This window comes from Epinephelus lanceolatus, unplaced genomic scaffold (assembly GCF_041903045.1).
Source record: "Epinephelus lanceolatus isolate andai-2023 unplaced genomic scaffold, ASM4190304v1 scaffold31, whole genome shotgun sequence".
Lineage (NCBI taxonomy): Eukaryota > Metazoa > Chordata > Actinopteri > Perciformes > Serranidae > Epinephelus > Epinephelus lanceolatus.
The window spans coordinates 7,782-19,920 of record NW_027556813.1 but is presented as its reverse complement, the minus strand read 5'-3'; the positions used below and the strand labels follow the sequence as shown (position 1 = coordinate 19,920).

At 39.0% G+C, this 12,139-nt stretch overlaps 1 protein-coding gene across 1 annotated transcript; it reads right to left on the bottom strand.

Annotated features, from left to right (window-relative positions):
• Window positions 1–258: 258 nt before the first annotated feature.
• Window positions 259–9,906, bottom strand: LOC144462243 (interferon-induced very large GTPase 1-like). Its single transcript, XM_078166041.1, has 6 exons — window positions 9,765–9,906; window positions 9,425–9,502; window positions 9,207–9,285; window positions 8,844–9,107; window positions 8,266–8,526; window positions 259–6,452 (listed from the first exon to the last, which is right to left on the bottom strand). The coding sequence occupies exons 2-6, from the start codon at window positions 9,464–9,466 to the stop codon at window positions 1,756–1,758; spliced, it is 5,343 nt and encodes a 1,780-aa protein (XP_078022167.1). The 5' UTR covers window positions 9,467–9,502; window positions 9,765–9,906; the 3' UTR covers window positions 259–1,755.
• Between the last annotated feature and the right edge of the window lie 2,233 nt (window positions 9,907–12,139).

Below are 12,139 nucleotides of genomic sequence, written 5' to 3'. Positions count from 1 at the left end.
TTCCGCACAGCTGCTTTAATCTTTCTTTTTCTTTTTGTCTGATGGGTTTCTGAGGGTAATTTAACAGAATTGTTATCTAGCTGGAATATTCAGTACTCACCTCCAGTGCTTGTTGGCAAATTGACACTAGATAACAGTTTTATCTATGGCATGCTATCAACTCATATGAGAACAAGATGCTGTTTTTTTTATCAGAGTGATATTCACAGTTTGTAACAGCCAAGAATGGTGAAAGGTTTCAAATACAGGACGCCAGAATTGAGACATGTACAGAAATCAATTTATTATGAGTAAAAATCAAAGGTGGAAGATTTTACAATAGGACCCATTTACAGCTTTTATTACATGGATGACAGTTCCCCACAGATCTGACTGAGGAACTGTCATCCATGTAATAAAAGCTGTAAATGGATGACAGTTCCCCACAGATCTGACTGAGGACATTAAGTGGGCTAAGAGTAACACTGACACTCTGTCATATATACATTTTGACACCACCACATTTAGACTGAATGATTGTATCCTCCATTAAAGTAAATATGTGGCATCAGATAATTCACAGAAACAAAAGCATTCTAAATTTGAGATAACATAGATTTTAAAAAGTTAATATTTGGCACCGGATACTTAAAGTAGTTCTATATCACAATTTCTACATTCAGAACATTAATATAGAACTAAACAACTGTTTGCTCAGTAAAGATATAGTGGAGTCGTGGCCTCCTGAGCAGATAATATAGTAACACTACCTCTGTGTGTTTTATAATCCAAGCTTCTCTGTTCTTTGTTGTGGTAACTAGTCCGGCTGCCCGTGCATGTCAATGCATGTGATTCCCTGTGTGTATCCCACTGGCTAGCTAATCGCTGGCATTATGCACTGCGTGTATATGGAGGTTACCACGAGTAACTCCATCTCAACCCATGGTGGTGGCACAGCATTGTTGCAGAAGCATAACACCCACCCTCTGAAACGTTAGCTCTGCCAACACTGTTACCTTGTTGGCACTGTTTGCACTGTTAGCTGCTAGCAGCTGGCTCAGCCACCTAAATATTGAGAGCCATATGCAGACAATCCTGGCCCAAACTCTGAATCATAAATATGCTCTGCATAACATATAGAGCTATTTAAATCTAAATAAAAACATACATTACAAATGTTAAATTAATCAATAAAATAAGCCAGTAAAGCAAGACAAAAACTGTCTCACGTATAACCCACATCTTGACATCTTTTAATACAGTGAAAAAGTAAATATTTAGCATCAGATGCTTTACAGAAATGAAAGCAAATTGATTCTAACTTTTTCTTTTAAACAACTGCATATCATACCTAATCAGATTTTTTTTAAAAAGACAATACCACATAAAGTTGTAAATATTTGACATCAGATACTTCACGGAAACAAAATGATCAATAAAAGATTACATACGCCATTTGTACCTCTTGGCATTTACATTCTAATGATATTCATCTGTCACACAAAATCATGAATTCAAACTCAAATTTAATCAAACTGGAAACGTTAGTATGTGTCCTAAAGTATCAAACAGTATTTAAAAGTATTCTCATAAACATAAACATAGAACTATTATATTTGTAAGCTGCAGCTGCAAATAGCTTTGTATCTTATAGACAACATGTTAATATTTGTGCTCTAAGTCATATTAAACAAGTAAAATGTAAATATCCATGTAATGATAGTGAATGCATGTTAGTAGGATGTGCACCTCTATAACCACAAAGCTTGTAGTCTCTCACCTGATATAAAAGCGTTCTCTGAGGCTTGCTTCTGCCTGCTTACGTGTGATACATTTCCAAGAAGCAGGTATGCTAGCAGGGTTTGCATTATATGCTACAGCAAACGTATCATTGAACCTTGCCAGTACATATTTCCAGTAGTCTGATGCCTGAAGGCTTACGTCTGGAACAATTTTCCAGTCAGGAAAAATATCTTTGTAACGTTTGAAAGGGTACCAAATTCCATTTGTGGCACTGCAGCAAAAATGACTGTCACTGATCACAGAGTGAGAGCATATGTCAGTACCACATGTCCCACGCCACCTGACTTCACCCAGAGCCTGTGGCCGATGTAGTGACGTCCAGTGCTCAGTGTGGTCTTTTCCTCCTGCCTCACAAGGTGCTTTGCAGAATGGACACTGTTTAACACATCCAATCAGTCTGGTGAAAAGCTCGTTCTGAGGATTCACATGAAGTTGTTTTAGTTTTGTTTGGATGTTTGTTTCTTTAAACTTCTCTGTAAGAGCCTCTGCCATGTCCTTCAGACAGTCGGTGAGCCAGTGAGCAAACTGTTCCGGGTTGGTATTGTTCAGGATCATGAAAGCACCAAGAGCATCCTGGGAAATGACCAGTTTATCACCAAGTTCCTGACAGACATCTTCAACAAATTTTCTTAAGTTGCCACTCTTTTTGGTTTTAGCTTTGTTGATAGCATTAGTTATGTTCCTCATGCTAAACTGGAGATTTCGATACTCAAACTCAAACATGATAGACCCTTTTAAGAAGCGTTCTACTATTTGGTCGAGGATCCATTTCTTTACATAATACTCATATGAGTCAATGTAGCTCAGATAGCTTTCAAAGTCATCCTTTGTGAGCAAATCCAGTAAAAGTGAATACTGGAGGTATATTCGTGTGCTGAACTGCTGGCTTGTCATCATTTCACCAATGATATCAGGACCCAAGGAACGCTTGACAAAGTCTTCAACTGCAGGCTTCAGGCAGCAGTTTGTGAATTCTTCTGCCTTCTTCTGGCACTGGTCTCGTTCATGGAACAAGTCTTTAAAATCAGTGCAAAACCTTTCTTTGTTTCGATTCAGACATCTGTAGGGATCATTCTCATGTATGAAATCTTCGTGCATGATCTGAAACTGTCTGGCTGCATCTCCACAGATGTGCTGTTTCAGAGAAATTTCAAACTCAATCTCTGTCTTCACTTCCTTATTGTTTTGCAGCTTCTCGTCAATCATGTGGAGGATCTCCTGAATGTAAGTGTCATGGTAATTGCTTTTTCTTTCCACTTTTCCAGTGACATACTGTTTGCAATCTGCTATGATACTGTCAGCCATTTGCTGTACAGCCTTTATGTGATCTTCAGTGTTGAAGAACTTGGTGATTCTGTGTTTCAACTGCTTGAAGAATCCTTCTGCAGTATATCTGAAAGGAACAAGTCCACATTCTGACAGGGTTTTTTTACTGAGCAATTGACAGACATGACTTCCCTTACGTCTTAGATTTTCTCTCAGGTAGTGGTACACACTTGCAAAGACATCTGCAGGCTTTTGCTTAGAGAAGGAGAGTTCCTTCACCATTCTGTTCCACATCTTATCAAATTCTTTGTCCAACTCTTTGCCTGTCATCTCTACATTTTTTCCCCGACATTGTTCAATCAATGCACACACTCTCTCCTCTAATTCTTTTGCGTGGTTCTCCTCGATTTTATCAAGTTCTGCCATTCCCTGTCTGATGTCAGCTGTTGCTGTGAGTTGATTAAACACAGAGCTCTCCATTTCTCGTCGAAGGGTCTTTGCACTGTTTGCAAAGTCTTCTCTGTATCCTTCAACAAGATAGACGTGACCCTCTGTTTGCTTGAAGTACTGTGACAAATTGTCAAGAAGCTTTGTCTCCCATTTCATCAGCACTGTGCACGCTTCACTTTTCAAACAAGTGAGAAATTCTCTCATGTCAGCTATCTCAGATTCCACAGCAAATTTGCCAAAATTGGAAATTCTTGTCTCAGCATTTGTAACCCATGTGTACATTTCTTTTTTGAATTCCCATTCCCATTTGTTGAATTCTGTGCACAGCCTCACGTATGCATCAGCCACCAGACTGTTTCTGAAGCTGAAGATGAAGTTTTCATGCTTTACTGCATTCCACAGGTTTTTCATCCACTCTGTAAACTCCAAGATATTATTAGCAGATGACTCACAACGTCCCAAAATTTGGATTACATTTTTCTTGAGCTCATATACAGCTTCGCTGTACCCTGCATTGACTGGTGCCATTGGTGGGTTTCCATTCCAGAGTCCAGGAATGTACCAGTTCCCAGTGTCTGGACTGTACTCCATCACATCAGTGAAGCTCATGTTCTCCTCTTTCTTTTCCATTTTGGCTGCTGCCTGGGTCATCTCATTTAACTGCTGCAAGAGCAGTTTCCTGTCTCGTAAGTTCTTCTCATGAGCTGAAACATCCGACACATTCTGGTGGACAAACTGACATTTGGGCTTTTTACCCACCTCTGTCATCCTGAGAAAAGCATGCACAACTATTTGTAGGATGTCTTTCATTTCAGTTGAATTCTCCATTCCGATATTGATGATGGTGATATCACTCAGCCCCACAACAAGTGTTGCAAGCTCATTGTCGTGCTCATGGCTATTATCCAGTTGTGCGAGCTCTGGTGACTTTAAGCCCTCAGTGTCAATGATCACCATGAAGTCACAGTTGAGGACTTTTTGAACATCTTCATTGATTCTGATGAGCAACATAAAGGCACCTCGAGTGCATCGCCCACTGCTGACTGCAAACTGCACTCCAAACATGGTGTTGAGGAGAGTAGACTTTCCTGTGCTCTGAACTCCAAGAACTGTGACCACCAGTATCTTGTTCTTAGGAGACACCAAGCCATTGAGCTGAGAGAGGACGTCACTCACCCATCTGAGAGGTATGTTGGAGGCATCTCCATCTACAAGCTCAAGGGGAAATCCATCAAGTAACAATTCTGCACATAGTTTGGGCAGATGTTGAAACTGTTTTCGTGATGGGTGTGTTTCTGGAAGAGACAGTGAAGCCTCATAGATCTGACCCATTTCACGGAAGAAGTGTTCAGTCCCCAGTGAGCTGTTGGAGAGTTGTCTGTCAATTTCTTTGATCTCCTCTTTGTTCTCAGAATTTTTGCATTTCTTTTTGTACTGATCTCGGAGGCCAGACAGTTTTTCTCGAGACAGGTTATCAAGGTTCATTCGCATCCATTTCAGGAAATAGCACCTCTCTATCCCTGGTCTTGTTATTGCGTTGATAAAACACGTCATTGCATTTGACATGTCACAAGTGTTCTGTTTTTTCCTAAGTTTTGTTTTCTGTACCTCAAGGTCACTTTTGTACTTTTCTACGTTCTCAGACCCAATATTTCGGAGCCGAAATTGTTCCTTCTCCAAGCGAGTCAGTTCCTTCCATATTTGGCCTTGCAGGGGTAGCTGAGTGTCTTTGCATTTAAGGATGTCTTGAATTTCTGCAGTTATGGCATCTGCATTTTTCTTGGCACTCTGGCACTCTGAAGAGTCTTCATCAACCAAGATTCCCAGTTCATGGGCAATGTCAGCCATCTGCTCAATTTGCATCTTCATCTTTGAGTTCTCAACTACTTTGCTGACTGTTTTCCTCAGATTTTTAACAAAGTCTGCATCATTCATCTGCTTAGTCTTTAAAAGGATGTTGCTGTTGTTCAAGCCCAACTTGGTTGCCACCTTCTTTACAGCATCAACACTGAAGTGCTTACTTTGATGGTTGCCCACCAAAAAGATCTGTGCCTTGTGGCGTTGGTTGGTGAGCAGCTCACACTCAGAGTCCAAATTGTCAAAGAACACAAAAACTGCTGCTGATGTCTGACACAAAAAAGAAAATTGTGTTTCAAACGAGGCAATGTCTCCACGAAGGTTAGCTACAGCTACTGGCTCACTGAAAATATCCATGTTTTTGTTCCCACAAGGAAGGTACCAAGTCATTTCAACCAGTCCATTGGATATTCTCCTTGGACTGTCACCACACTCCATGTTATTGTCACCACACTCCATGTTACAGTGAACAAATGTATCATGGTACTGCTGAGAATTGCTCAGAAGCTTATTGAGGATCTCTGACTTGGACAGGGAGCACTCACCCAGTCTCACAAAAGATATCATTGGAAGTTCAGAGAGAACAATTCTTTGTTCAATGAAGCCTTTGGACTCTGAAAGTGACTGAGGTCTGTACTTTTTAACGATTTCTCTCATGGCCCAAAGCATGAGTGTGCACTGCTTTGTGTCACAATTGGGAAGCAACAGAGGCACAGAAAACTGACACATAGACATTTTGAGTGCCATTTCCTGTTGTACAAAAGCATCAGACCACAGAAAGAGAGCAGTGATTATGTCAAGGGGGTTTAACATGTCACCTGAATTTGTGCTGCTGACCAGATTATCAAGATCTAACTCTGTATTCATGGACTGATCACTACAGTTTGACTCACATGTAGCTGTACATTTCATATTCCTAGCTGTCACATTAACCATCATCAGTTTCTTCAGAAAAAAACATTGAAGATCTGAATTACGCTTAGCAGGTTCATCAGTAATGGTCCTCTCGTCAATCTGAAGTACTGTGCTCAGGGATAGCTTCTTTTTGTCCTGGTACTCCAGTCCCAAATCCTCCAAAAATCTCTGTAGTTGTGTCTCTGTAGACATAAAAAACAATTAATATTAAGCTCATGATGTTGTTTTTTTTTTTTTCCAATATTTTATTTAATTTTGCCCTTACATAGTTTATACCTCGCTAATACTGAAGCAGTCTAATAAAACAGCTGTTCTTTTGAGTAGTGTTGACTCAACATTCTGGTCCTTTTGAAGGCATTATTTTGTGGTGCTGTTGAATTGCATAGTCTCATACTGACAGGTGCTTCTGATACTTTGTCCACACCATTTATATCTATGAGGTCAGACTATTACAAAGAAACTATAATGCAGTACAGGTAAACACCATAAATACTGTACATCCTCCAATATGCCCATGAAGTTGAATTGACATCTTTTAAAAACACTTTTAAGAAATACTAAACATTATAATCTCAATGTTGTATTATTAGACTGCAATAGTTTTAGCTAGTTGCACCTAATAAACTGGCAGCTGAGACTTGAGTAAATGGATTTGCAATGTAGAAATAATTTAGATTTATAAACACTATCTAAATCTAATGGGCAGACTGCCGCTGGATTGTCAGTAAAGGACTGGAAATACGTGGAAAAGGTCATCCTGTGCTTCAAAATGTTGCAGATTCATGAAAATGCTGATTTGTTAACCATATCAAAAGATTATGAATATAAAACATAAAGGTATAGTCGGTTTTAAGATGTCATTAGGTATTAGTGTACTTGCACTATTGCTGGCCAAAAAAATTCACTAATTCTTTTGTACCGATTCTTTTGCAAGTTTGATTCATACCAGATCTACACTGTTACATACAGCCTCACACTTGAAAGGTGACATTATGCAAAATGCACTTTTTCATGGCTTTTCAACATTGGTATGTGTCCCTGGTGTGTTGAGAGATGGAGCATGACCTATTAGATTATGTCCCTGCACACTGACCCTGAAAGGTGTCAGTGATTCATGAGGATTGACCACTGTCTGGTCACATGGGTGTGAGGAAAACCCTGGATTAAATAAGTAGACTAGACCTGTGGCTGAGTATTAGAAGAGACATAGTGGGGAAGCAGGGAAGGTCACCTTTGCATTAGTTGCATGTTGAGCAGGAGCCATTTGCTCACACTATGATAGATTGTGCACGCCAATTTCCTCCTCCATTTTTATTTAATAGCTTAGTTAAGTTATAGGTCAATAGGGCATGTGATGCAATAGGTCAAAATGATTAACATTTTATTAAGAGCACCATCTGCTGGACCACAAGGCAAACTACTTTAAACTCTTGCAGTTACAGACTGTACATTTTGATTACATTTCAGTCATATACAGTTTGAATATATTTTTTTCTCGAAATTCTAGATTAAGTTTGGATTATGAAAATAAAAAGGGACAGCCCCAGAGTCTACTTCTAGTGCTTGGAGTTCAGCCCTTGTTCTGGCAGCTCAGGAAGAGAGAGAGGAAAGATTTTGTTTTGACTGATACTGATGCTGTTCCTATTCCTCATCTTGAGGATCACATAGATCAAGTTCTTTCCAAGTACTGCTTGCCACAGCCTTGTCACAAGTAGGAATTCATATGAATTTTTACAAGTTACCAGGTAGGCTGAGGCCATGTCCTCCTAGGTTTTTTTGGGAAAAGCCAACATTAGCTTTTGTCAATGCCCAACATCCACTGGTTATTAAAACGCAGAGTGTTTTATTACTTTCATTTATATCTCTTTTATTTGAATAGTCTTTTGGAAACTTCTGCAGAGTTGTGGTAGTAATGTGTATAATGCTCCAAAGTCTGTGGTTTTATTAGAAAATTAATTCTTCTTTTTTATTGACATTATGATTTCTGTTACTTACTTGTGGTAGCAGCTGTTACAGCTGGCTTGCTTCGTCTTCCATTCCTAAGTTGTGCAGAAACCTGCAGGGAGTAACACACCCCTGGCTTCAGGTTGCTGAAAGTCTGGTTGTTTGCGTCTGTTGTCAACACTTGTTCAGTTTCTCCCTCGCTGCAACAGGTCACAGTGTAGCTCTCCACTTCACCAGCAGGTGGGTCCCAACTCAGAGACACTGACTCACTGCTTATCTGGTCAACTGTAATCTTTGCAGGAGGGCTGGGCTCTGTGGGAACATCACAGTAGTTTCACTTATACTTTGGAATTCAAGTTCAGTCAGTGCTTTTCTGTATTTTAAGGTGGTGTTTAACTGCCAGGTTAAAGAGGTGTGGTAAAAGATAAAGCCACATATAATCAGGTCATGCACTTGTGGAAATACAAATTATTACCACATCTTCAGTCTACTGACCTTTATAACCAAATAAGAGCATACCTCAGTGTAAGAAATACATTTATATAGGTTATGAGACCAAAGACCATTCAGACAATACTTTCTATCTTTTTTGTTTGTTTGTTTTTTACTGATTTGTTTTACAGATTTACCTGTGAAGACAGATAGCGAGGTTGCTTTGCTTTGATTTCCATTATCAGCAATCCTTATGATGCTGAAAGTATACTCAGTCCCAGGATTCAGTCCCTCAACCGTCACAGTGCTGGAGTCCTCTCTGATCAAACTGCCTGTCTGTGTGTCACAGGAGTAATCTATTTGCAGTTTATACCTAACAGAGGTCTCAGTGAGTGAAAAGCCAAGAGAAACAGTCTCCTGGTCAGCACTGAGAACTGTTACATCTCCTGGTGGAGGAACGTCTGTCACAAGAGAAGAGAGGTACATCTCAGTATCTCAACATTACAACATGTAAGCCTATTTCGTTATAAATCAGATCAGTTTTTGACGGTCACACATACAGTCAGACTGTGATGTTGGTAAAGTAATCTTTCCGTCCTCATAGTATGACTCGGGGTAATCTGGGGCATCGTAGAACTCCTTCATTATTTAAAAAAAAAAAACAGTTTAAAAGTGAAATGAATCAATTTATAATCCCATTCAATAGCTTCAAGGAGAAATATTTGGCTTGTAATTTTATTGTTATTTAAGTTTAAGGTTGTAAAAACGAGCTGTTTACCTCTTCATCAGAGTTATCCATTGTAGGTACACTCTCAGCCATCCCACACTTGCTCCAGATTATTCAAACTGCTTCTTACTGAAAGTTATAGAAATGAACCCTGTTATCAACATCTTCTCCAACAGTTATCCATATTAGACATGAATCACACAGCTAAGTGTACTCTGCAAACTGTCAGACTACAATATAGAATAAAACAACTACTGTAATGGGCACACTAATGGAGCTGTTAAAAATAGATAAAACACACTGAGTCACGCTTCTGTTTTATGGAAAGCCTGATATTTTTGCCGGACTTCAAATGAGGGAAACAATCCTTGACAAAGAGATTGTTGCTTACCTTTGTTGGAGTCATCTGTCCATGGTAAAAGTACTGTTCTGTTCTTTTATCCATGAATTTGTAGTAATTGTTTGTGCAGTATTCTGTTATAGGTTAAGTAGCTTTTGTCCTGAGGACAGAGCTCTGAACACGCCCTGACAATGCACTAGCCTACTGCCTACTTTTATTCTGCCGTGTGAAGTTACTTTCACTTTTGATTCCCAGAAACAGTTAACGGTTATGTGGTTTCCAGTAAAACAAAACTTATTTGTCTTGTCAGGAGGTGGTGAGGGGACGGTGGATTGAAAGGGCTGATTTGTGTAAAACTTTGATTTGTTGTGAACTAGTGGTACAAAGTATTAGAAATGGCTATCAGAAATAATTACTTATTATTGAAAATAATTATTAATTATATAGATGCCAAATAAAGCCAAATAATCAACTCAGTCTCATAAAATATGCTAAAATATCAATTTGGCACTCTGATTAATAATTAAAATAATAAATAAAGCTGCAAACAACAATGTACTTCAGCTAGAGGTGGTGAAGCCACTAACACTGATGATACCCCATTAGCCTCACCAGTGCTGGGCATTAGCGTTACTACAAGTAGCGAAGTTGCTAACTTAACCGCGTTTCTCAGTAGCGTGGTGGTAACGTCACAACTTTCTATCATTTCTATTCGCCATGATACTGAGGATAGGTAATGTGACTGACGCCAGCGCCACACCAAGGCAGGTAGACGACGAGGGAAGCACTTCCGCATGACATCACATACTGAACCTTCAGTTGATTCTGCTTGCTGCTTCGCTATTGGCTTTTCTTAGCAAGACCCGCCCTACTCTGCCTCTGATTGGCTACATTGCACCACTTAACGTGTCTCTGACTTGTTGCCCACAGACTGTATTCAGTGGATTTGCGGTGGACACTGGAGAAATACACACACAAGGGCTGAGAAAAGAGACAGAGACAGAGACAGAGAGCAGTGTTAAGTAGGAAGAGAGGGGGCAGACATTTGCAGGACATGTTCATGTTCTAATGTCCCCCCAAAAAACTTTTTAATATAGGTCTGTTTTTTTTATTGCTTATATGACTGTCTTTTATTTATTATGGTTTTATTGACTGAAAAATATATTTTGGAATCCTGTTTTTGAATTACTGACAGAGCCAGATAGCTGACTGAAAGAGGCCAAGACAGAGAAATGCATTAAGTAGGAAGAGGAGAGAGAAAGAGAGAGAGCAATAGGCCGACTGATGATGTCATGTTATTGGAGGACACGTTCAAATAAAAAAAAGAAAAGAAGACAATTTTAATTTAACTTTATTATTTTATAGTAAGTTAGTGGTGTGTAAAAAAAAAAATCTTCATGAATAGAGCCTGTACGCTACAGTCCATACATTGACAGATGACAAAAAACATTGTGATACTGGAGAAAACAAAAACAGATACAGGGGATTACACCCACCTCTCTGGCCAGACAGGAGAGACTGGGAGTGGAGTCTGGGCATAAACACGTCTTACACATTCAAACATTGGAGGCCTTCACAGTCAGGTAATAAAACTATTGTGACAGATTTTAAAAACTAGTGATTAAGACATAAATGACCTAGTTACACTTCCTCAGGTCAGACCAATAAACTAAACTCTGAATGTGTTTTGTTGAAGCATAATCTAAATCCAAAAATGTTAGATTTTGGTTTGAACCTGCTTTAGAATGATGGACAGATACACACCTACACACCAACTATTAATAAAGGTTTAAATATGGTTTTGCGTATTATATAATATTCCTAACATTGAACCACAATATAGATTGTGTTTAGTTTGACATTAGTTATGAGATAGTGAGAGGTCTTCGTGGGTCTACGATAAAGTAGCTCACTCAGCCTTTATGTCACAGCACCACCACTCCCTTTTTGTACATATTTATATGAGCATTGTTGGTTGGAGGGAGCCTGAGATATAAGACCTTTGTTGCCATGACTGCTTAACTGTATGGTGGTGCATATGACAGTAAAGTATTTGAACTTTACCACCTCTTCTTTTATTATTCCCAGAAACAGTAAATGATAAGGCTATGTAGTTTCCAGTAAAATGTAACATATTTGTCTGGTCAGAGAGTGGTGGTGGAACAGTGGGTCAAAATATTTTATTTGTCAAATAACAACAAAATTAATGATATTTCTATCAGCCTTAGTTATACTTTGTGTTAACTATGAATATCCAGATTTTAGCATACTAACTAATGAACTTAGAAATACTGTTCACATTTTAATTGCTATACATCATCGTGTTAAGCCCAGTTTAGACCAGAGATTTGTGATACGATGAGTTGAAACAGACAACTACTTGCAATACGCCGTTTTGCAACATTCTAAAAACCTCCCGGTTCACA